Genomic DNA, 22177 nt, shown 5'->3' on the forward strand with positions numbered 1-22177 from the left:
CCACCCTATTCCTGCAAGCTTATCTAAGATATAATGAGCTTAATAACTGTTCTTCAATGACAAAGTTAAGGTGCTGTGCTCCAGGAGAGCCTAGTTTTCCTGTGTAGACAACTATGGGGTATCCTCAGCAAAATGGTGACAGGGTCCAGTTGCATGCACTTCCCTTGGGTCTGTGGACAGGAATGCAGGATGGGTTGGGGACTGTCCTGTGGAGCCTACCAAAAAGGATAGAGGTAGTCAGCATGGTCTCAGGTCTCAGCTTGCTTCAAAATAACTTGTACAGAAACTGTAAACCAAAGGTTCTTCCTGAACCAGTACTGAAAAATGGAGAGCTGCAGCTTGGCCTGGGCAGTGCCTTGTGCAAGGGATTGTGTATTTTTCACTGTCTCAAAAGGCCTCCCACAGTTCCAAGTTAAGCTGTTAGCAAGAGGAAAGAAATGTAAATTCTGCCTTATGGTTCTTTAGGCTAGGGTAGCACTCTTGACTTGGGGCCAGACATAACTGGAAATTATTTGTCAGACAGCAGAATTGTTTAAACGAGGTCAAGGAAAGTGCATGGCATTTATAATAAATTAAAGAGCAGCCTACTTGTGTAATTTTTTTGCAGCAGATCATGTTCTTCTGTCCATGAAAGCAAGTAATTTGTTATTCATAACTACTATCAATATATAATGTAAATTATAAATTTTGGCTCCGTTTTGGACAGTAGGTTAGAGCACCATTAATTGAGGATGTGAGCTTCTTGCCTGTTTTGACAGAAAAGTGCTTTTATTAGTCCCCGAGTTCAGCTAGTCTTGATTCCATGGCTGTGGTCAGTTGGCATTAAGTGGATAGGCTGAATATCAGCAGCACTAAAAGAACTTACTTTGAGAGGTGCAGTCTGTAGTATTTTCCTGTATTCTGCCTAAGGACTGGGAGTGACTCCATCTTGGAAGAAGCTGATGGCAAAGAGAAGTTGACAGCCTTGGGAAAGGGTTGCTGAACCCTCTGTTAGGGGCAGAGGGGCAATTAACAGCTGATCATTCTTACTAGCTTGATCTCTTTATTTTGCCTTTGTAAAACAATGATTCTTGATTTTAAAGACAGGTCATTTGAGGAAATGTATATTTGTTGTGGTAATGAGAGTTGCCGGAGATTCTCAAATGAGAAAGAGCAGCATGAGTAACTTGGGTAATAAATGTGTTCTGTGTCCAGCAAGGTATGGATATATAGAACTTTACACGTTCATGTGAAATTCCTTCTTCTTTTTTGATTATGAGTTTGCTTCAAAGATTACCCAATATTTAATTTTCAAATGTTTTTTGTCTCAAAAAATAACTAAAATTTCATGTTACTGATGACATAAAAAAAAAAAAAAAATTATATAACTAAAACATTCCTTAACAGAAAGAGCCAGGATAAGAAAGGGGCACCCAAATACTTACAATAGTAAAAATATCTCGAGTTTAAGCTGAGAATTTATTTTTGTCTTTGCCCCCAGTCTATGTGAGCTTCCCGTACTTCATTCACGATCCCATGAACAGTTTTTTTGGGGTTTTTTGGTTTTTTTTTTTTTGTCCTTATTTACTTTTGCCTCTGTTTTCTCTGAAGCTGAGAAGTTCACCATCTCAAAGGTCTGTTAGAAGCCTGATCCTCTCTAACCGTCAGGAAACACCTACCATCTCGTGGTGAGAGGTGATACTACAGCCCTTGCACTTCTCCCTTGAAAATGCAGGAGAGCTGAGGGCTGCCACGAGGATGATGAAGGTGTGGAGTTCTAGGGATCTTGGGTTTGGTCACCGTCCCCAGTTTGGAGAACATCACACAGTCTTTCCCTTTGCACAGATCCATGATATTTCCTGTTTTTTATCTCCCTAGGTAGGCAGGGACTGAATCGCTACGTGCAGATCATGGCACAACCGCCTGGGGGTGGAGGTGTGGTGGGGTGTACAGAAAGGGCAAGCACAGGCACAGGTTTGCTCTTGTACCTCTTGCAACGCAAATGAAGGAGTGATCCAGACTACTTCAAGAGTGTCATGTCACTGATTTAAGAAAGAAGGGGTGAGTGTGTTTCAAGGGTTATAAGGCCTATATTTGGTTTTCAAAAGGTCTTGTGACTTCTTGGTATCTTCTTTGTCCTTTGGCCCTTATGTCTATTCTGTATCTTGTTCGCTCTTATGCTTCTCTTCAACATTTTGCTTTAAAAAGCAAAAAAATTGCAACAAAAAAATAGAATACTTGTTTGTTCCTGAAGCAGCTGTAGCATTTTAAGCTTGTGAATCTGTAAGCCCATTTAAAAAAACATGACTTTTTGTTTTGTTTCCTGTGATTTGCAAGCTTTAAACTGAAAACTGGAAGATCAGAATGATCACTGAAGCTAAATAGTGATATATATTAAGGAAAGGTTTTGGAAGGTCACTGATTAACTCGTAGACAAATAAAAGCTGAGCCAGCTGGGCTGTCAACTGAAATTTTAATGTTGGTGTACCAAGAAGTGGTGACTCATGTCCTCTTTGAGTCTAAAGCCTTTCGAAGACGCTAGGGGAATAATTTCATCAGATAATGCTGTAATGCACAGACAGCTCCACTAAAACTACAGAAGATACAACAATGTCAGTCTTTTGAGATCATATGAAGTCCTTAAGCACAAAATGTCTGCTGAACATTTGCGCTAGAGGCTTTACCCCTGTGGCCTGTAGTACTGTATAAACTAGGGAAAAATTGCAGTTATTCTGGTAAAACAATATGAAAAAATTAATTGAGAGTAACTTTCATGGGCAAGTTTCTTAATGGAGACTAGTGTTCATTTGTGCCAAGTCTAGGGAATTACATTGCTGATGGAAATGTTATAATTGGAACTGTGCATAAAATACCAGGCAAGTAAGTGTGACTATGTATGTTTTCACCTTGACTTTGGACCATGGCTTGCTACCCTGATAGGGCACAGGTTACAGGCTTGGCATCAAGGACAGGAGAGGCAGGTAAAATTTCTTAGGGGTAAGAGGGTCCTTGGTGAAATGCTACCTTATGGCCAAGAATAGCTGCTATATTTGCTTCAGCTGAAATTGGCTGCATCTGGTCTTGACAAAGCATTTCTATTTTTCCCGCAAGCAGAATTCTGCTGGAACATGAGAAGTCTCTGATGACAGGATTACACATAGTCCCAGAAATGGCCGAGTGCACATCAAATTTAAAAGAAAAAAGCCTGAATTAGGACTTGGACAGTGGAAATTAGGGAAGACTTTGTTATTTGCTGACAGGACTGCCATTAGTAAATGGTGCTAAAAATAGCAGTCACAAGAAATTGGCAGGAGAGTGACAGTTTTTGAACAAAGTAACAGTACTGTAGTACAAAGCTGCTGAAGCTGTAACCCAACTGACTCATTGTCAATGCTGCAACAGGTTTGGGAGCTGAAATAGGGACTTCCCTGCAAATTTCGTAAACTGCCTATGACTCAGCCTAAAATTTTGTTAATCAAACAGCTGTTCTGCTTCAGTAAGGAACTGGTCCATAATTCAAATCACATTTCCTTTGGATTGTTTCTTCCCAAAAGTAGAAGAGCCCTGAGCAAGAATTAGTAAAGTAGTAAAACTTTCTTTTCTGTGGTTCTAGGATCATTTCCACTTATTGCTCTTCCTTTCAGCATCATATTTTTTTTTTTCCAATCTTTCAGCATGTTTTCTGTCTTTGCTGTTTGACCTGAACTTTCAGACCTGCTTTGAGGTTGCAGTCTAATACTGACAACTGAGTATATTTCATGTACTTATGTCAGTCTGGTTTTATTAAAGTGTTCTACTCTTTTAACTGGAGTGCCTGGAAAAATAGCTTCAAAGAATAGCTAAGTAGTAGTTCAGGCTCAGGACCTTTCATTTGTTCTCTTTTTAAGTAGTGCTGTGGAATTATGTAGAACAGTTGAATAGCAGGCTTTTTGCTAGCACTTGACCACACAATAGTTGTCAGTCCTCCTCTCTCACAGCCATGCATGATTCTAAGGTACTTTTACCTAGGCAACCTGCTCTGCTGCTCTTTTATCTGAGTACCTCATTTCTGTAGTTCTCCTCAAAAGAAGTGTTATCATACCTTTCTGTGAATTAATCCTTCAAATCTTATGGACCTGAGATGAGGTACCCATTAAAGCAGCAATCCTACAACTATCAGCAGAACTCCAGCAGCAGATATGATTCGAGATGGGGCTTTTGTGTTGGTTAATTGTGGAATAGAAGACTGGATATTATCTAGCTAAGATACTGTAGTGGTCTTTGTGACAGTGGCTGAATGCCATTCTAAATTCACTACAGCCACATACACTGTGTTTTGCAAAGCAAACAGATACTGAATACTTTCAGTTGAATAGGAGATAGTGATTTAAGCTTGTGAGCCTTTTATACTGCACTCTTTATTTTTGTGCTCATCTTTTCTCCATCCAGTGTATTAACAGGAGGAACCTGAAGTAGTGCATCTCTGAGCAGATTGTTGTTACACATCATGAGCTGTACAGCTGCAACAGACTTCATTGGCCTTCCTGCTTACTAGACCAAAACTGCCAAAATCACTCTCAGTGGGGCCTGCAAGGGAACAGAAGGAATGAAGCACAGCCTTGGGCCGGTGATTTTAAGGCTAGGTTTGGTATAAGATTTCCAGTTTTCAGAAGCACAAAGATCCTGGGTCAGTGAATGACCCAGCGTGAGCTTGGAAACTGTGTTTGGGTCTGGCCATAGAAATAACCACAGTCATTGTGGGTCACTGGAGAGCCTGGAGAGTTGAGTGGGGAGAAACCTAATGAGGTTCAACGTGGCCCGTGCAGGATCCTGCACCTGGGCAGGAACAAGCCCAAGTGCCAGCCCAGGCTGAGGGCCGATCTACTAGAGAGCAGCTTGGCAGAGAAGGACCTGGGAGTGTTGGTGGGTGAAAGATGACCACGAGCCGGCAGTGCCCTTGCAGCCAAGAGGGCCAATGGTATCCTGGACTTCATTGGGAAGTGTGGGGCCAGCAGGCTGAGGGAGGTGATCCTGCCCCTCTACTGCACTCCTCAGAGGCCACATCTGGAGTGCTGTGTCCAGTTCTGGGATACTCAATACAAGAAAGACAAGGAGCTCATGGAGAGGGTCCAGCGGAGGCCATAAAGATGATTTGGGGTCTGGGGTATCTCTTATGAAGAGAGACTGTGGGAGCTGGGTCTGCTCAGTCTGAAGAAGAGAAGGCTGAGAGGGGATCTCATTAATGCACAGAAGTGCATTATCAAAAGTGAGTTCAAGAGGATGGTGCCAAAGTCTCGTCAGTGATGCCCAGTGACAGGGTGAGGAGCAATGGCCATAAACTAAAACACAATAACATAAGGGAGAACTTCTTTACGTAGAGGATGGCAGATCACTGGAACAGGCTGCCCAGGGAGGTCGTGGAGCCTCATTGTCTGGAGACCTTCAAAACCCATCTGGACGCATTCTTGTGTCATCTACTCGAGGTGAGCCTGCCCTTCGAAGGGGGGTTGGACTTGATCCCCCGAGGGTTGCAAAGAACCCAACAGTTGTGTGACTCTGCGTGAGATGCGCCTTCTCAGGGGATGGGGCTGCGCTGTAACACGGGACCCTCAGAGGAAGCACAACACACACAGGAAGCGGAGGGTCGGCAGGGGAAGGAGCGCGATTGACTTCACACAGGTGGGTGGGCCCGGCCCCGAGGCCGCCATGGAGGGGGCTCAGCCCCGCCCCGCCGGCTGCAGGGGGAGGCGCCTGCGCGCGCCGGGGCCAACAGCCTGTGCCGGGCACGCGCCACAGCCCCCGCGCGGGCGGCGCTGCGGTGACGTCACCGCGGTGAGGGCCGGGACGGGAGCGGGGCCGGGGCCGGCGGCGATGGCGGCAGCGCCGGGCGGGCGCGTCCTGCAGGTGTGCGGGTGCTGCTGATCGCCGTGGTGCCTCCTGCAGGTAAGAGATGGAGCGGAGAGTGCGGGGGACCCGCCCCCTGCCCGCCCATGTGCCTGTCGGGAAGAGGGACTGCTCTTGGCGGGGCTGTGGGGAGCCGGGACTGCTGCGGTTCGCTGTAAAGCTGAAGCGGCCGAGGTTGCTTGGTTCTGTGTCCTTCCACTGTTCGGGAGTTATAGCGGGGGACACCGCCGGTATTTTGTACTTTAATTGCTTGCAGATATCCAGAAAGCAACTCGGAAATTCTCTTTGTAGAAGCCTTGTTCGCACTGGTGCAAAATCTCACTTTAATTGTAAGGACTGGCCGGAGTTACCCTCATGAAGGTAACTCATGAAGGACACATTTTCTCTGTGTCACAGTGGGAAGCCTAATAGCTGCTTCTTGTCCTCTGTGGTTTCCTGTTTGTCTGTGGAAGATACTTCCAGCCCCTTGGGGTGTGTGAGATAGCAGGGCAGCCTGTGTATCTCAGTTCTCAAAGCAGTGTCAGGGAACCTTAACTTGCCGTGTTGCAGATTTGGTGGTGTAACACATACCTTGGTAGTGCTTCCTCTGACAGAAGGATACAGGAGAGCTTTGCAATTGCATGTCCTGCTTTTGACAAAGCCTGAATTGCAGCTTTCCTTCTTTATTGCGACCTTGCCAATAAAGTACTAATAGGCAAACAAGAAAACCCTTAACTCATCGCTTTGTCATAGTGCCACCTGCTCTGCCAAGACCCTGTCCCAGGATCCTCTCCTGGCAGGATCTAGATTGCTGTTGCACACACAGGAAGCTCAGATAGCAGGCTGCTGGGTTGTAGGTTTCATTTTCGTGGGGTCTGCTGTTGGACTGTACAACGGTAAAGGCTAAATTATTGTTTGATTTGATCTTTATTTTCTCCTTTTAAAAATTTAATCAATAAAATTTGCCTGCACAGGCAAAAGTGAATTTATGGTAGTATCCCTTGAGAAGGTCAAAGGGCAAAATAATTGTGCAGTGTTGGCGTCTTATGTTCTCTGAATTGCATTCTAGATACTGGTCTTAAGTGGGTGAAAATACCCATCTGGTCCAAATCTCCAACAAGATAAGCCAGATGTTGCAAAATGGACCAGTCGATTGTTTAATCATGGCAAAAGATTAACCCCTGTGGAACAGACCACAGACCTTGGGGTTTTGGTTTTGTGTTGTTCTGGAATTTTTTTCTGGTTGTGTGTGTTTGTTTTTTTTCTTTCTTCTTCATAACATTGCTTGCTGTTGTCACACAATAATGTGGCTAGAGCCCTCACTTTTGACTTTTTCCCTGCTTGTCAACAGCACACAACTTACATGCTACTCTGTTTCTCCAGAATATGCCAGAAATAATACAATTGGGCCCTGAATTTTGGTCACTTTGCTAAAGAAGTTGCACTGCAGCTGAGCATACTCATAAGCTTTATTTCTTAATAATGTTGTGCATTTAATTGTAGTTTTACACACTCCTGTAATTACTTGTGGAGTTCAGGGATTGTATGTGTTGGAGGAAGAAACATAAAACATCCTCTGTTTCTCTTCTTTGTCTTTGCCTAGTATTTCTTAACTTTATGTAAGATAAAGGTGGAAAAGGCAAGGTCATCCACTAAGGCTTGTCTGCCATGGGAAATCTGGGGATAGCACGCTGCTGCTTACACTGTTTACCAGTGTGGCTTCTCGGTGCTTTAAGCAAGCCTTTTAATTTCATATGTCAAAATTCCAGCAGATTTACTGGAAAGATATTTGCATCATTTCTTGTGGTATTTGTAGTTTTACCTTGGAGGGTTTCACTTCATGTTGTGTCACCTTGTTTCTCTTTAATTAAAATTTCTGGCCTTTTTTTGAAGGGATCCCTCCTTTGGTGTTGCCTGATCAGTGAGTTCTTTACATACACTCTGGCAGTGGCCACACAGAACTGACAGACTTATCTGGAGGAGGGAAGATGACATCCTTGGGTGCACTACAGAAGGAAATGGGTAAACTGACCTTGGATACACCACAGAAAGAAATACATGAACTGCCTTTGGATACATCACAGAAGACAATCATTAACCCGGTAATTCCTCTGTCTTGTCAGCAGTGTCTCTCTTGGGAAATGGGACTTGGCTGTTTTATGCCAATAGTACTGTTTTGCACAGTGAGGGATGCTACTGGGAGCTCTGCATTGCTCAGGTATTAGAGGGAGAATGTCACGGGTGACATGAAGAGCTGATGGTGTTTAGAAATTGTGCTGTAAATGGACAGGACTTCCAAAAGAGGACAGGTGTTCTGTCAACCTTGGAGGATAATCCTGCTTCATGTACAGTTTATGTAGATGTCTGGCATTTTTTGCAGAATATGGTGGAAAGTGAAAGTATGATAAGGAGTGTTTTCAGTCTTAATTCTCTGTAAACATGGGTGGTGTCTGCCAGTTCTCATAAAATGTATGTTTTGTGGTGCCTGTAACTTCAGTCTGAACAACTAAACTTGGAATCTGTTTTCATAGTTCATAGTTCAATTAATAATAAATCCTGTTTTCTGTGGAAAGCTTGAGCTGACATGATTCAGCAATTGCAAAGACTGGATTTGACGGAATTTTGTTTACCTAGCTTTGAGTCTGGAAACTTTATCTGAAAAGTTCTAGCATTCTCATGGTCTGTGACAGCAGCTTTACTTTGACTTTCCCTAAAGGGGGTACCTGAAGCTGTGTTTTCTGTTGTGCCTTAAAAAATGTGGTTCATTTGAACCTGCCAGAAATAGTGTTTTTACTATTCTGTGCTAGACCCCTTTAAAAATATTAAAATTTGTAAAGTATTTGTGGGGAATGTACAGTAACACAGACCTGCACAGGACTTCCTTATCTATTGCAGCTTTGCACTGTCACACCCTTGGGCTCTCAGTGAATGTGATTGTTTATTCCCAGTGTATGGTCAATATTGCAAAGTGAATAGAGTTAGGGATGAGGGGGGAATAGTTTCAGCCCCCTTCATGAGAACCCATCTGGAAGAGGAAGGAAAGCTGTGTGATTAACTAGAAGGTGGAAGGGCTGAAGTGCAAAAGGAAAGGGAGAATGAAAGTTGATAGATGGAGATCTTGGTGGGAGAGGGAGATGCGAAGAGAAGGATTTACAGATGTTTGGGACAAATGAGTAGTTTCAGAGAGAGACTAAGAGTCCAGCAAAATTGGGTGGCTGCAAAGGGACTGATCAGGATGATGGGTGAAAAAGCTTAGCAGGAGAATTCAACTAGAACTTAGGGGTCAAGAGCCTATTGTGGGAAAAAGAATGAGTATTTGGGATTGGAATATGGAGTCAGAGTTGGGAAAGATTGTGCAGATGACTTTGGGGCAGTCTCCAGATGAGGCAGTGAGCAACCTGCTTTATCTGGCTTTGCTTTGAGCAAGGCATCTCGTTAGAGAAACCAGAGGTCTCTCTGGTCTCTTCCAACCTCAGCCCTTCTGTAGCAGGGCAGACTATGAAAATGTCATTGTTTGAATACATTGTTCCATTAGCAGCAAACTTCATAGCTTTATTATTGGTTTGATTTTGAGATGTATTTCTTCATTACTGTACTGTTCTCAAGCATGCAGAAAATCTGCTTTCCTCCTTTGTGCCCTTTACTCCACCTATCCAACAAGAAATTAGGTCATGTCCCATCTGGTGGGGCAGCTGTCTGATATCCAGCATGCTGGATAAAAGCTTTTATCGCAGTCCTTTCCTCTGTAAGACTCATCTTGTTTTATGAAAACTGGCATTTTCTTTTAGGAAGAACATCATCTTTGAGACCTCTCAAACTCAGTTGATATTGACCAGTTGGCTTTAGAGCCAAGTTTTGGAGGTCTGGAAGAAAGATAGGATGATGGTAGGTCATGTCATGTGACAAGCACTATTCTTAATAAATGAGGAAAAAGTAGTAGAAGAGCATCTTGAGACACAAGGAAATTACAGGCACATTCTCTGATGGCAAAGTCTCATTAAGTCTGTAGTATTGCATCCAGAAAGTGCTCTATTATGGTCTTACAGGTTCCACATCTGAGCTTCTGAAGAGTTGATGGGCCACCTTTACTTCTAAATAAATGCATCCTTTTGAATATAAGGAAGTGCTTTTGCCACAGTTCCTTACCAGGACTATAGAACTTTGCTTCACTAAAGTGGTAAAGTCCCAGTATCCCTGACCTCTGTGTGCTTCTTCAGTTTGTCTTTGGAGACTGAACCAGTAACTTACTGCTTTATTGCAATAGAGCCACTGCCCCTCAGGATCAGAGTGTAAAAATTAGAACAGTCAAGATACACTTTTTGGTTTTTATTATTAGTCTTACTATTTGAATAAAAACTATCTTCTGGTGTGCAGCTTGTATTTTAAGGAGCCAAGTGACTACCAGTAAGCAAAAGGATTACACTTTTCTTACACTTTTAACACTTAATATCACATTTTGGTCCTTTTCTACTGCACCTGCTAAAGCCAATGAAAATGATGAGACTTAACCTGGCAATGTGCTTGAGAAGCGAGTTCTTTGCTTTTTTTCCCCCCCTGATGCAGAAGATGACTGAATTAGGTTTTATGCAGTGGGTGGGTAGCTGAGAAGGAAAGTGGAGAGTGGACAGAAAAGGATGTGTATCTACTGGCAGAAATGATCAGCACTCTGGAGTTAGACAATTTCTGTGGTCGTTCCTTTTTCTTCACAGATTAACAAAAATATTTGTCAACAAACACATACCCTTTTCATATCTGCCTCTTTCATGCAATGATCTCTATATTTTAAAAATAAAAACCTCAATTTGTTTTATGGTCTAATATTCCATTCAAGAGTAGTAATTCCAATGTGTTTTTAATTTTTGTTGTTAAGTTACTGGAACTCTTGTTTGCGATTGATGTTTCATTTAAAAGGTATCCTAAAATCTTTTAAACTACCAAAACCAACCTTGGCAAAATTTCCTGTTGGTTAACCAGAGTAAAAGCAGCATTTTATACCATTTACTTCCTTTTTCAATCTGAAGCACATTACACATGTGATGAGATGTGTGACTTACTGCTCTGCTTTTGGGTCAGGCCCTGGGAACTTCCACAGTTTAATGTTAAGGTGCTTCCCATCCCTTCCTGAAATGCTGATGATCAGGGTGGGGCTTCTGTGAGCATGTCTTGAGTCTTTGCCTGTGAGCTGTGCCAGGGTGTTGGTGGCTTTTATCCTTTCTGACATATCCTTCACTATGGCTTAACAACTCTCACCATGCTGCCATTTCAGTTCAGTGTAGCAGGCACACGTTACCCTCTCCAGCTATTGGTAAGGAAGAAAAGATAGTGAGGCTTTGAGCCAGACTGCCTACTGTAGACACCATAAAATCCAAGACTCTGGAGCAGGGCTGTTTCAGTGCACTTTGCAGTTCCTAGCTCATTAAGATGAGGTATTTTGTTGTGTTTGTGTAGGTTTTACTAAGAAGACACACTGTGACACAGTCTCTTCCTATCATTGTTTTCCCTAATAGAGCAAGAACAAGGAAAAAGGCAGCTCCTGGGATCAGGGGAGTTGTGGAAGTTGCCTCCTGGTACCAGCAAGGGGCTGATATTTGTCAGCCCTTGGGAATAATCTAATTTGAAGTGAATCCTCTTAATGCTTTATGAATAGCGATGCAATAAAATAGTACAACTCTTCATTTGAGAGCTAAGAATGGAGGATGGAAATTTTAGTTTTAATTTTATCTGAAAAGCTTGGTTTTCACAGGGACAAATATGCTAAGTTTTCCCTTGCTGTTGTGGTTTCTTTTTATTAAAAGCTAGTTGTGTTTCTTTCAGTGTTGTAGAGCATCATATAATTAACAGAATACTAATTTTGAAACTATTTTGGGTTTTTTTGCCTCCTTCACAAAATGGTAGTGGAATATTGTTTTCTTCATTTTTTGCTGTTCTTCCCTCTTCTAGATCATTCCATATGTTGGAACCATACACGGTGGCCTTGTTCCTGGAGAGCTGATTGTGATACATGGGACTGTTCCTGATGATGCAGATAGGTAGAGGCTATGTTGTCATGTTTTGCAGTGTCACCACGTGAGCAAGAATATAATGGATGAAATGTTTCCATGGGTCCTACTTTGGATGGCACACAAAGGCTTGATCTAAATCCCTGTGATAGCATCAGATTGAATGCAGGCATGAAGGGTAATCTGAGACTAACAAAATTGATAACTGAATGTGTCATGTGTAGGAATTAAACTGGGATTTGGAGGTATGGACTAGTACTTGTGCCCAGTAAGGGGATTCTGTTCCCTGACCTTATCCAAGGTTTATTTGATACATTCTGCTGAGGGTGATGGGAGGGAAAGTGGTGAACACAGTAAGTGAGGAGTTTACACGATATGACTGATGACCATTAAATAAATTTAAACATTTATATTCACTGCAATAGATCATGGGAGAACCTTTCACAGCTATGTAGGAAGAGAGGAGGACAAATGTTTGTTCGAAGATTTTTTCTTATGCAGTGACATTCATTATGTCTGCCTGTTTTGAGGCTCCACGGTAAAACACAAATGTACCGAGCCTTTAGATGAATTATTGCGAGACTGAACTGAATGTGGTTTGTCTTATTTTTATGAGTAGGTTCCAGGTGGATTTACAGTGTGGCAGCAGCATAAAGCCTCGAGCTGATGTGGCATTCCACTTCAACCCCCGCTTCAAAAGGTCTGGCTGCATTGTTTGCAACACATTGGAGAGGGAGAAGTGGGGCTGGGAGGAGATCACTTATGAGATGCCTTTTGAAAAGGGAAAGTCATTTGAGATTGTCATCATGATTTTAAAGGACAAATTCCAGGTGAGTCTGGGTTGATTCTTCATCTGCAACTGTTGTCAGGCCAATAAAGTAGAGGTATTCTGTATAATTGAAATAAATATTGGAGGTCTAGGTGTCTCTGTTACCTGGGTATAGTCTAACTGCAGAAAAGAGGTGCTAATTAAGTCAAACCTTTAATTTTGTATTGCTTCCCTCCAAATTGGATGAGTAGGCAAAGAACTTCCTGCCATAGCTAATGGCTACTCCACCCTTCCCTCTGTATGTGCAGAGGGCTAACTTGGGATAAACCTGTTCTGTGACTAGTGTAGGACAGCCCTCTGGGAGGGGACATGTGAGGTGCATTTTTCTTGCTCTGTTAGACTGTAATAATAAATTCTGTTACATTGATAATGCCACATGGGTAAATGATCAGGTGGTAGAAACAAAGGTGTGAAATGCAAATTTTAGTGTGGGCAAATGGATCTCCCTTATAGTGATGGAGAGACTGAATCATGGATGAGGTGAACTTAGGTGATCTGATATTTCTAGGACCCTCCTAGGAGTGTTTTGTACCAAATTGTTTCCTTTTTGTACCAAACCAGTATAAAGCAGAGATGTGTGCATACAATTTGCTACATGGCTGGTTTAATGTATGTTTAATACAGTTTTTCTGTTTATTTCCCTGTCTCTTTAGGTGACTGTAAACAAAAAACACTTGCTGCTCTACAACCACAGAATTAGCCTTGAAAAAATAGATACTCTTGGAATATATGGCAAAGTGCAGATCAGAACCATAGAGTTTATTTCTAAGGTAAGTTGTATAGATAGCTGACTTGTTTGATTCATTTCCTCTGTCCTGCTAAACTGCATAGTGGGATTTACAGTGAGAAGGAAGGAAGGAGAAGTAGCTACACAGTCCAATGTTGGTAAGGAGATTTTGGTTTCCCCACATTTTAGCATGTGACTCAAATGAGGATTGCTGTCTTCCTGTTTTAGTCTTACAGGGCCAAGAAAGTGACAAAAGTTTACAGTTTACAAAGTTAACAGGACACATGGTATAAGAATTAATTGGATACTTAGTCTAAGAGTGGATTAGGCTTTGCAAATATTGTAGAGGCTCCAGAAAGAACTCTTGAGCATTCAGTGCTTCTAAGTGACAAGTTTAGCTATGGCTGTAACTTCTTGCTTGGCTTTGAAATGCCAAGGTCAGCCACAGCTGGAGCTTTTTGTGCACATAGCCCTCTTTTTCCTGCTTAACTGACTGATTTGTTGAATGAAGTTAAAGTGTACATTTATGGGGATGAGAAAGATACTCTCTTTGAATATCTTGACCATACATTTGGACCAAACTGCAGTGAATTCAAAGTGAAGGTTGTGCTGTGCCTCCTGTCAGCTGCCAGCTCTGCTACTGATTGTAAACTAACAGGGAGTTTTTCTGTGTGAAGAAGGAGAGATCCTTTTGTTCTGGAAGAGTTAGGCTTTTAGAACAGAAACTGAAGGTGATAAATTCCAGGGAGATACAGATGGTGAATGCCTTTTCCCTTTTCTGCCACTCACTAAGGTAGCCTACCTACTCATGTGAAATACTCTGTATCTCTTCGGTGCAATCTTCACTACATTGTGGGCGAAGCTTTTGACGCTTGCTGCCAAATATGAGGTCTAACACAGGTCGGCAGACTAGTAATTGTTTTGGTAGGAAGCGAAGCTGAGCCTAATGAAATCTAAGCTTTAAACATAGGTCTGCTATGTTTAAAGATCATTTGCAAAGCTGGTAAACAGATTTTCATGAGTCCCATTACTTGGCCTCGGGCATGTTGCCAGAATAATATTCCTGCATCCTGATCTTGGAGGGCTGATTGCAAGAAGAGCTTGAGGGCAAGCAGGTGCTGTAAATTGTCTGACCCAAGCACAAAACATACACTTGGTTTAATCTGTGGCTGCTGATGCTGTATGCTTTTTGGAAGAAAGAAATGGAGAAAGGCAATTCTTTTATTTTAGTCTTTGCTTCTAATACACTTTTCTGAGGAAGAAGTTGGAGGTTTGTATTGAAATAAACAACCTGAAGCCACAGTCTTCTATGGCTGTTGGGAAGGTAGAATTAGAAAGAAATTATAAATATGACTTTGTAGCCAGAAAGGCTAAGGAAGAAATACAAATGATAGCACGGTTTGAATAATTCAAACAAACCAGGCTGGCATGCCAGAACACATTCTTTCCTGCAATAAAACCAAGCTGAGACCCCTCATCCTAGCCTTATAAGGAAAGGTCTAAAAGACCCTGAGATAACTAAAAATATGCAAAAATAGCGATTTCTATAGGTTGCACACAAATGTTACTGTATTAGTATACTTAGAAAGATTGGTCAGTGAAAGAATAGAATATTCGTATGTATGGATTATATAAGTAATTGTAAAAGAGAGTTCGCTTTCTTGGCTTCTCTTAACTCCTCTCTTAACTCTTGGTTCTCTTGTTTTCTCTTGTCTCTCTTACTACATTCTCTTGCTGCTCTTTCCTGCTCTTCTTTTGCTCTTTTTCCCGGCTCTCTCACTTCCATTCTGTTCTGTTACTCTCTTTCATAGCAATCTTAAGTCTTAAACTCATGTATTCATATCTTACCCTCTTTTGTATTGTTCTCTCTAAGCCTGCTTTGAGCTCTATCTGCTGGCTCATAGCAGGCTCCCTCTCTCTCTATCCCACGCCCTGAAATAAACTTCTAACACCTAACTCGACTATAGAGGTCTTTGCCGTGTCTCTGACCATCCCCAGAAAGCGTCTCCTACATATGGCGAAGCTGGAACTGTCTCTGCCATGACCATGTTGCTTGTCTGTCCTTCCTGTGAGAAGGGACAAGGATATAGAGGGCTGCTTAGAATCCCAAGAACCCTGCTGTGTGGACTTGCCATACTGGTATTTCTACCCCAGTGAGGAGAATTCTGTGGGTACCTTGAGATCTTGAGGGCTTGACAGTGCTCTGACTGTTAAATAAAGATTCAAATTGTAATGAGGTGATCTTCAGAAACCTTGATTTGGCTTCAGCAGTGGATCTTCAACTTTTCTGTAGTTTGTAGCCTACAGAAAAGGCTACATTTCATTTCATTGACATAGCCTTAGATTTCCATCTTAACAGTTCACCATTCAAAGCATGATGATCTTTACATTGTTCTAAACCAACTTTATGCTAAAGTTGTATGACATTAGCAATGACACCTAAATATCTCTCTTTCTGCAGTCTTTACAAGGCTCTCAGCCATCATCTCTAGGAGTAACAAAGATAAGCACAGAAAATGTACGTATATTTGTAAAAGGTTGAATGAATCTCCCTGTTGTTTGATAAGCTAGATAATGTTCTTTTCTTCTCTTGTAGGGGGAGATGCCAAATGGTTTACAATTGGTAAGTGTTTCCTGTAGATTTGTGGCAAATGTAGAATAAAAAAAAAATAAAAATACTTCACTTATTCGTGAGCAGACATGCACAAAAGACTAGAAGAAAGGAATTGACAGTTGACTGAAGAAAGATAATCAGTGAGGTTTTGTAGAGGATAATCCTCTTCTCTGCTGCTAGTACAAATGAGACTATTGTTAAATCATTTAGAAAACCCAAAGGATAAACACAGCATCCACAACCATAAACAAAAAAATGAAAAGTGAAGTATCTGAAGTTTTAAAGGACTAAATCACATTTGAATTTTTTTCTAAGAGGCAAAATAATCTTTATTTTCTTTACCTTAGGGAATACCTGCAAAGCAAAAGTACTCTGCAGTCATATTCTGTTCACATGTGTGGAACATGTCTGCTATATCTTCCTCTTGCTGACAGATATCTGTGCACAAGCATTTTACCTTAGAGGTGGAACTTGAACCTAGCTTACGTGGTGTATAGGTGGAGTGAGTGCTTATCTTTTTGCAAAAACCTGTGCTGGTGGACAGTATCCACACTGGAGCAAGGACCACACTCAAACTGAAAAGGGGTTGAAGCCAGGGGTTGAACAAATAGAGTTTGTGGAGAAGGTGAAGTTGCAGTGAGTGCCATAATTTTAGATGCTTTGTCACTCGGCAGCCTGCCTTCTTCAGCCTTTTTTTCAAAACCAAATAACACGTAATATTGTAATTTGCAAATGGTGGACTTCAGCAAAAATATGAAGTGCTTCTCCACTCCCTTTTCCCTGGTAAAAGTAATTTGTAGCACAATGAAAAAAATAAGACAAATAAAGTACTTGCACTGTCTATCATTATGAGCTGCTGCCAGGAGGACACAACACTTAGTGTCCCTAAGTACTTCTAGTGCTTATGTAACCATGGGACAACAACACACCTTAGCATGAGTCTTACTCCTTAAAGCAAAACTGATACTTCCAGAGATGAGAAGTCACGTATAAGTCTGAATAATTATGTGATATGAATTTAAACTATTACAGGGAGTTTCATGCTTACACTTTTCTTCTTTTTTTTTTAACTTTCCCCTTCTTCCTGTCCTTCCACCATGAGTGGTGGCAGAAATAGTTGTAAATAATGTTTGTTTTGAACCCAAGGTGGTAGTCTAAATTAAAACCCAATACATTGATATATTTATCTCAGTGTACATTTTCCACTGTAGTATTAGAATCCTGCAATATGCTGGTAGGAATAACTTTAGCTCTAAGTGCAGATTTGCAATTGTAGGCCAAAATTTCTTCCTGCCATAGTAAAGCTCAGCTTGTATAAAAAAAGTGAAAAATGTAGGTCACAGTCAAAAGTTTTACTGGGTGTGTACTTCCAGGATGTTCCCTATTTTGGGAAACTTGATACTGCAGTTCGTCCAGGATGCACAATTGCCATTAAAGGAGAAGTGAATAAAAACCCTAAGAGGTATGTGTTACTGATTTTTTTTTCCTGTTATTTAACTGAGGTGCTCTTGAGAATGAGTAGGTTTTTCCATTGCCTCTGTATATCCTTACTCACTTGCAACGTTGCATCCGCAATCATCTGAAACTACAGTGCAGTTTCCTCAGGAACCAGCAGGACTACCCCTTTAGAGAGGACTTAAAAGAGAAGCTCTGGTGTAAAAAGTGAAGGTAAAACCTGAGTGTCTTACCTACTAAATCTGTGTCATTCACAAATTTGTGTGTTTGTTCAGGGTTGTCTGTTGTGCAGGAAGTGTCAGCAGATGCACTGTACAGAGACAGCTTTTATTCTAAAGAGAACCAAGAGTAAGGATCTGGCAGAAGTAGGTGAAACATGAGTGAGGCAAGTTACTGGTGTGCTCAAATGCTGTATGTTATAATATTTCTCTGACAAACCTCCTTGGTATAAGCATGAAGGTGCCTAACTGACAATAACTGAGTGATGGAAGTGATGAGCTGAGTGATTGAGAAGGATGGAGCACCTCCTAAGAGGAAAGGCTGAGAGAATTGGGAATGTTCAGTCTGGGAAAAAAATGCTTCAAAAAGATCTAATTGTGGCTTTCCAGTATTAGGAATTAGCCGATAAGAAACGTGGAGAGAGACTATTTAGAAGAGTGTGTAGTGACAGACAAGGGGGAATAGCTTCCAACAGAAAGAGTAGGTTTAGGTTAGATATGATGAAGAAATTCATTACTGTGAGGGTAGTGAGATGGAACAGGGATCACAGAGAAATTGTGGATGGCCCATGTATGGCAGTGTTCAAGGCCAGGTTGGATGGGGCCCTGAGCAGCCAGGCAAAAATGTCCCTGTTCATGGCAAGGGTGTTGGAACGAGATGAACTTTCAGGTCACTCCCATCCCAGGCCATTCTGTGATTCCATGAAAGCTGATAGGGGTGGAAACAAAGGGCTGCAAAGAACACATTTTCCAAACATGAAATAAAGCTTGGGGAGTAGGGGAGCACAACACAGTCAAAATGGAGTTGAGCAAATGTCTGTGCTTCAGCATGCCTTTTACTTGCAGGGTGGTTTTGGCTCTGCCAAAACATGTCTAAAATTGAAGCGATTAATGAGAAGTGAAAATGATGAGAAGTGTGTTTTCACATTGTGTGTGTATTGCACTCCCACTGCTTCAGGGCATGTTTCTTCCCTGCAGTATTCAGAGTTCATACTGGAATCCAAGGTCTGGAATCCTTATTCAAAAAGTTTGGATGGATTTCAGATTGGATAGAATAATTAACATTTAGAGAGTAGCATTTATTTTCCTTCTTTTAGCTTGAAAAGTTTATTAGCACTTTTCAAGTGCTCAGATGAGTATAAGCATGAAGAGGCTTTTGGTTGTTAAAGCATGAAGCTTGTCTGCTTTTTATGTTTATGCTTTTAAACATATATAGAGTATATAAGTTATTTCATGTCTTTTGCTCTCTTCACACAGCTGTAGATGTTTCTCTTTCTTGGTGAAAAAGAGGATTTCACAGCTTGGAAGTGTTGCAATATTTCCTATCTGGACTGAATAATTCTCAGAAGAGGGCAACAATCTGACAGCTGGAGTTAATTTGGGGTGGGGAGGGAATATTTTTTTCTTCAAATGCAGTAAGGTCTTTGCCACAGGTTGAAGCATTCATTTGAATTTGAATGACTGTTCCCTCTGATGACTCTTCTCCAGAGTTCCCCTTTAGGAACCCTGTTTGGTGGGCACGTCTGAGATGGCAGAGTATTCACTCAGCCTGGGCAGAGCTTTGCTGCCTGCAAAATAGCATTTTGTATCCATGGCCTCTCAGCAGTCTTAAATGTATGGAGATAATCTTTGAACTTTTTCTTGGGGTCCAACCAGTTTGTTGGCAGAAAGGATCTGATGTCTTTGGGTAAAACAAAGCCTCCCAATCTCCATTGGCTGAGTGAAAGAGGTGGGGGTGCAGGCACTCCTGTATTTTCCTGTGAGATTGCTGCTTCCTAGTGCAGTAGGGGAGCAGCTCTCGGCTCAACAGCTTCTTGCTGGGACATGTACAGAAAGCTGTGAGTGATGAAGTAGATCTAGCAGGGTCATGTCCTACATTTGCTGCCTCCAGCAACGGTTTCTGTGTAGAGGAGACAGTGCCTGCTGGCTGGCTGCCCTGCTTAGCTCTTCAGGTGAATCACAGCCCTGGCTCCCAACCAGCCTGAGTATTGGTTAAGGACTTGGTAAATGGCATTGACTCTGCTGTCATGTCTGTAAATCCTTGGTGCAGTAAACTTTAAAAAAAATATCTTCCAGCTTTGCAATAAATCTGAGACCAAGTGACTCAAAGGACATCGCTTTACATCTGAATCCCCGAATGAGAAGTAAAGTTTTTGTAAGAAACTCCTACCTTCATGACAGCTGGGGAGAAGAAGAAAAGGAAGTTGCTAACTTCCCTTTCGTTCCAGGGATGTACTTTGAGGTGAGATTAACTGAAAGACCATAAAACTGAAAAAGCTGTCGAACAAATTAACATTAGTGCTTAAATGTCCTATTACTAATACAGATTTAAATAAAATTGCTGTTCCTGCATTTCATGTCTTGAAAATACTTAGGATTAAATGGGACCCTGGAGAGCAGAGATTTGTCTTTATTTAGTAAGTTTTCTTTTTAAGTAGTTGCAAAAATTCAACCTGTGCCAAGAGCAAATTTAAATTAAATTGAGTTGGACTTGATCCTTATGGCTCTCTTGCAATTTAAGTTATTCTATGATTCTGTGAATTTTATTGATGCCCCATTTTTTTTTTAAATGTTGCTTTTGCATGAAACATTCTCTGTATCAGAAACAGTCTTGCCCAAGTCTATGTTAGGTCATCAGATTGTTTTCCACATCTTACCTGAGCTTAAGTCTTAACTGTTTCTCTTCTTGCTTTCCAGCTGATTATTTTCTGTGATGCCTACCAGTTTAAAGTTGCTGTTAATGGTGTTCACACTCTGCAGTACAAGCATCGTTTTAAACAACTTGAGAAGATCAACATTGTGGAAGTCACAGGAGATGTTCACTTGTTGGATGTGAAGAGCTGGTAGTTCTTTTCAATCACTACTAAAAGAATTTAACCTCTTCTAATGACAGTGCCTCCTTGTCAAGTACAAACAGGTGCTGACTCATGCTGAGCCTGCCTTTAATCTATCTAGGCTTTTGCATTTGCCTCTCTGAGTTGGGCAAGTACCAGAAATGCTAACTGCAAATTTAATCCTTCTCTAGTTTACGGTTTCCTGGCAGGCTAAGTTAGTGTTTGCTCAGATAAATCTCCTGTATAACTGAACCTAGCAATATGAAAATGCTGCATCATACTTTAACAATAATTACCATTTGGCATTCTTTGACACCATACATTCAATATTGTGAAGTAGAAATGAGACTGAAATAGGATCCAAAGATACAGTTACCCACCTCAAAAGGGATGTTTGTAATTTATTTAAGATAGAAGTATGGATTATAATTTTCTATGTCTTAATTTATGTTAGTACCTATAACCTTTACAGTGAGGCTGGATTAAGCAAACAGTTGACCCCTTACTTCAGCAAAAAGCAAGAAGTTTGATCTTACCTCTTAGCCTGCTGCTGCAATAGCACCTTCTCTGACACCTATGGTTGTGTCACCTTCTGCTTACAAGGGCCCAAGATTTCTAGCTTCTAGTTTTCCAAAGTGAAAGAATGGGAAAGTGATTTAGCTGGTTTCAATTACATGAACTTTTGAAAGCTTGATCTTTCTTTTGGAAGATCTAAAGTAGCTCCCAACTGGGTTAAGAATCCTTAGGATTTAAAATAGATGTTTGTGGGTTTAATTTTTAAAATATGTCTGAATCCAGGTAGTCCAAATAGGGTTTCAGCTGAGATGGCACTTGACTACTCAGCAGTGGACTAGAGAATGAATCCTTTTTCAGTCTTGTATTCAAGTATTATCTATGTGAAATAAATGGTTCCTATTCAGTTTTCCATACCAATGTCAGTCTTTTTATATTCCTTTTAAAAATAAGTTATTACCAGTTGTCAATACGTGCCTGAAGGATGTCCCTGTGTATCTTAAGACTGCTAATACTGAAACAATTTCAAGAATAAGATGTACACTAAAAGACTTTAAATGAGAAGATTTAATGTATAAAAAGCATCAATAAAAACATATGTGAACTCTGCTTTTCTCCAGGTGTAGTTAAGTAGCTATGATTCCTTTTTGGTCTATAATCTTGTTTTGTTTTGTCATGGTCTTAAATTGGCAAAGTGAGCCTGACTGGAGAACCATTTCCACATCAAGGAATTAGTGATCCACAGAGCAGTTAACCTGAGCAGGCACTGGGGCAGCCTTCAGGACAGTGCTATGCTGTATGTACTCCTGGGCTGCAGGATAAACTCATTGAAACAGAGGAGCTGGTAGGAAGTTCCTCGTGGCAGTAACCACTTGTGTGTCCTTGCCTTAAGCTAAGAGTTCAGCAGCTGTTCTCATGGGAATGTCCTTTTTGTTTGACAGCAGACACAATTAACAGTATTAAGAAAATCCCGTTAGAAGAGCTTGATGTGGTAATCTTTCCACATGTGGGATCTACATGGCATGCTGTACCCTGGACAGAGGCTTGTTCCCAGAACCAATGGGATGTAAGATTGTTCTCTGTACAGTGTCAGTTCTACTCTGTTGCATTTTAAAACCTTTTTTACAGAGTCTGAGTGCCTTTCTTA

The 22177-nt window shown here is 41.3% G+C and overlaps 1 protein-coding gene across 2 annotated transcripts; it reads left to right on the forward strand.

Annotated features, from left to right (window-relative positions):
* The first annotated feature begins 5772 nt into the window (after positions 1–5772).
* LGALS8 (galectin 8) lies at positions 5773–21637 on the forward strand. 2 transcript variants are annotated; one of them, XM_015621954.2, is made up of 10 exons: positions 5773–5901; positions 7735–7943; positions 11782–11870; positions 12460–12670; positions 13323–13439; positions 15858–15914; positions 15993–16019; positions 17384–17472; positions 19760–19925; positions 20381–21637. In XM_015621954.2, the coding sequence occupies exons 2-10, from the start codon at positions 7830–7832 to the stop codon at positions 20528–20530; spliced, it is 1020 nt and encodes a 339-aa protein (XP_015477440.1). In that variant the 5' UTR covers positions 5773–5901; positions 7735–7829; the 3' UTR covers positions 20531–21637. The 2 variants fall into 2 exon arrangements, with proteins under 2 accessions (XP_015477440.1, XP_015477441.1); XM_015621955.2 differs by lacking the exon at positions 15858–15914.
* The last annotated feature ends 540 nt before the right edge of the window (positions 21638–22177 follow it).

Source organism: Parus major, chromosome 3 (genome assembly GCF_001522545.3).
Source record: "Parus major isolate Abel chromosome 3, Parus_major1.1, whole genome shotgun sequence".
NCBI classification, from domain to species: Eukaryota; Metazoa; Chordata; class Aves; order Passeriformes; family Paridae; genus Parus; species Parus major.

Excerpts from the sequence above, each read along its gene's own strand:
- LGALS8 (XM_015621954.2), top strand. The coding sequence starts at position 7,830 with ATGACATCCTTGGGTGCACTACAGAAGGAAATGGGTAAACTGACCTTG. Across the intron at positions 13,440-15,857 it reads CCATAGAGTTTATTTCTAAG|TCTTTACAAGGCTCTCAGCC; the intron begins GTAAGTTGTATA and ends CTCTTTCTGCAG. Across the intron at positions 16,020-17,383 it reads TGCCAAATGGTTTACAATTG|GATGTTCCCTATTTTGGGAA; the intron begins GTAAGTGTTTCC and ends GTGTACTTCCAG.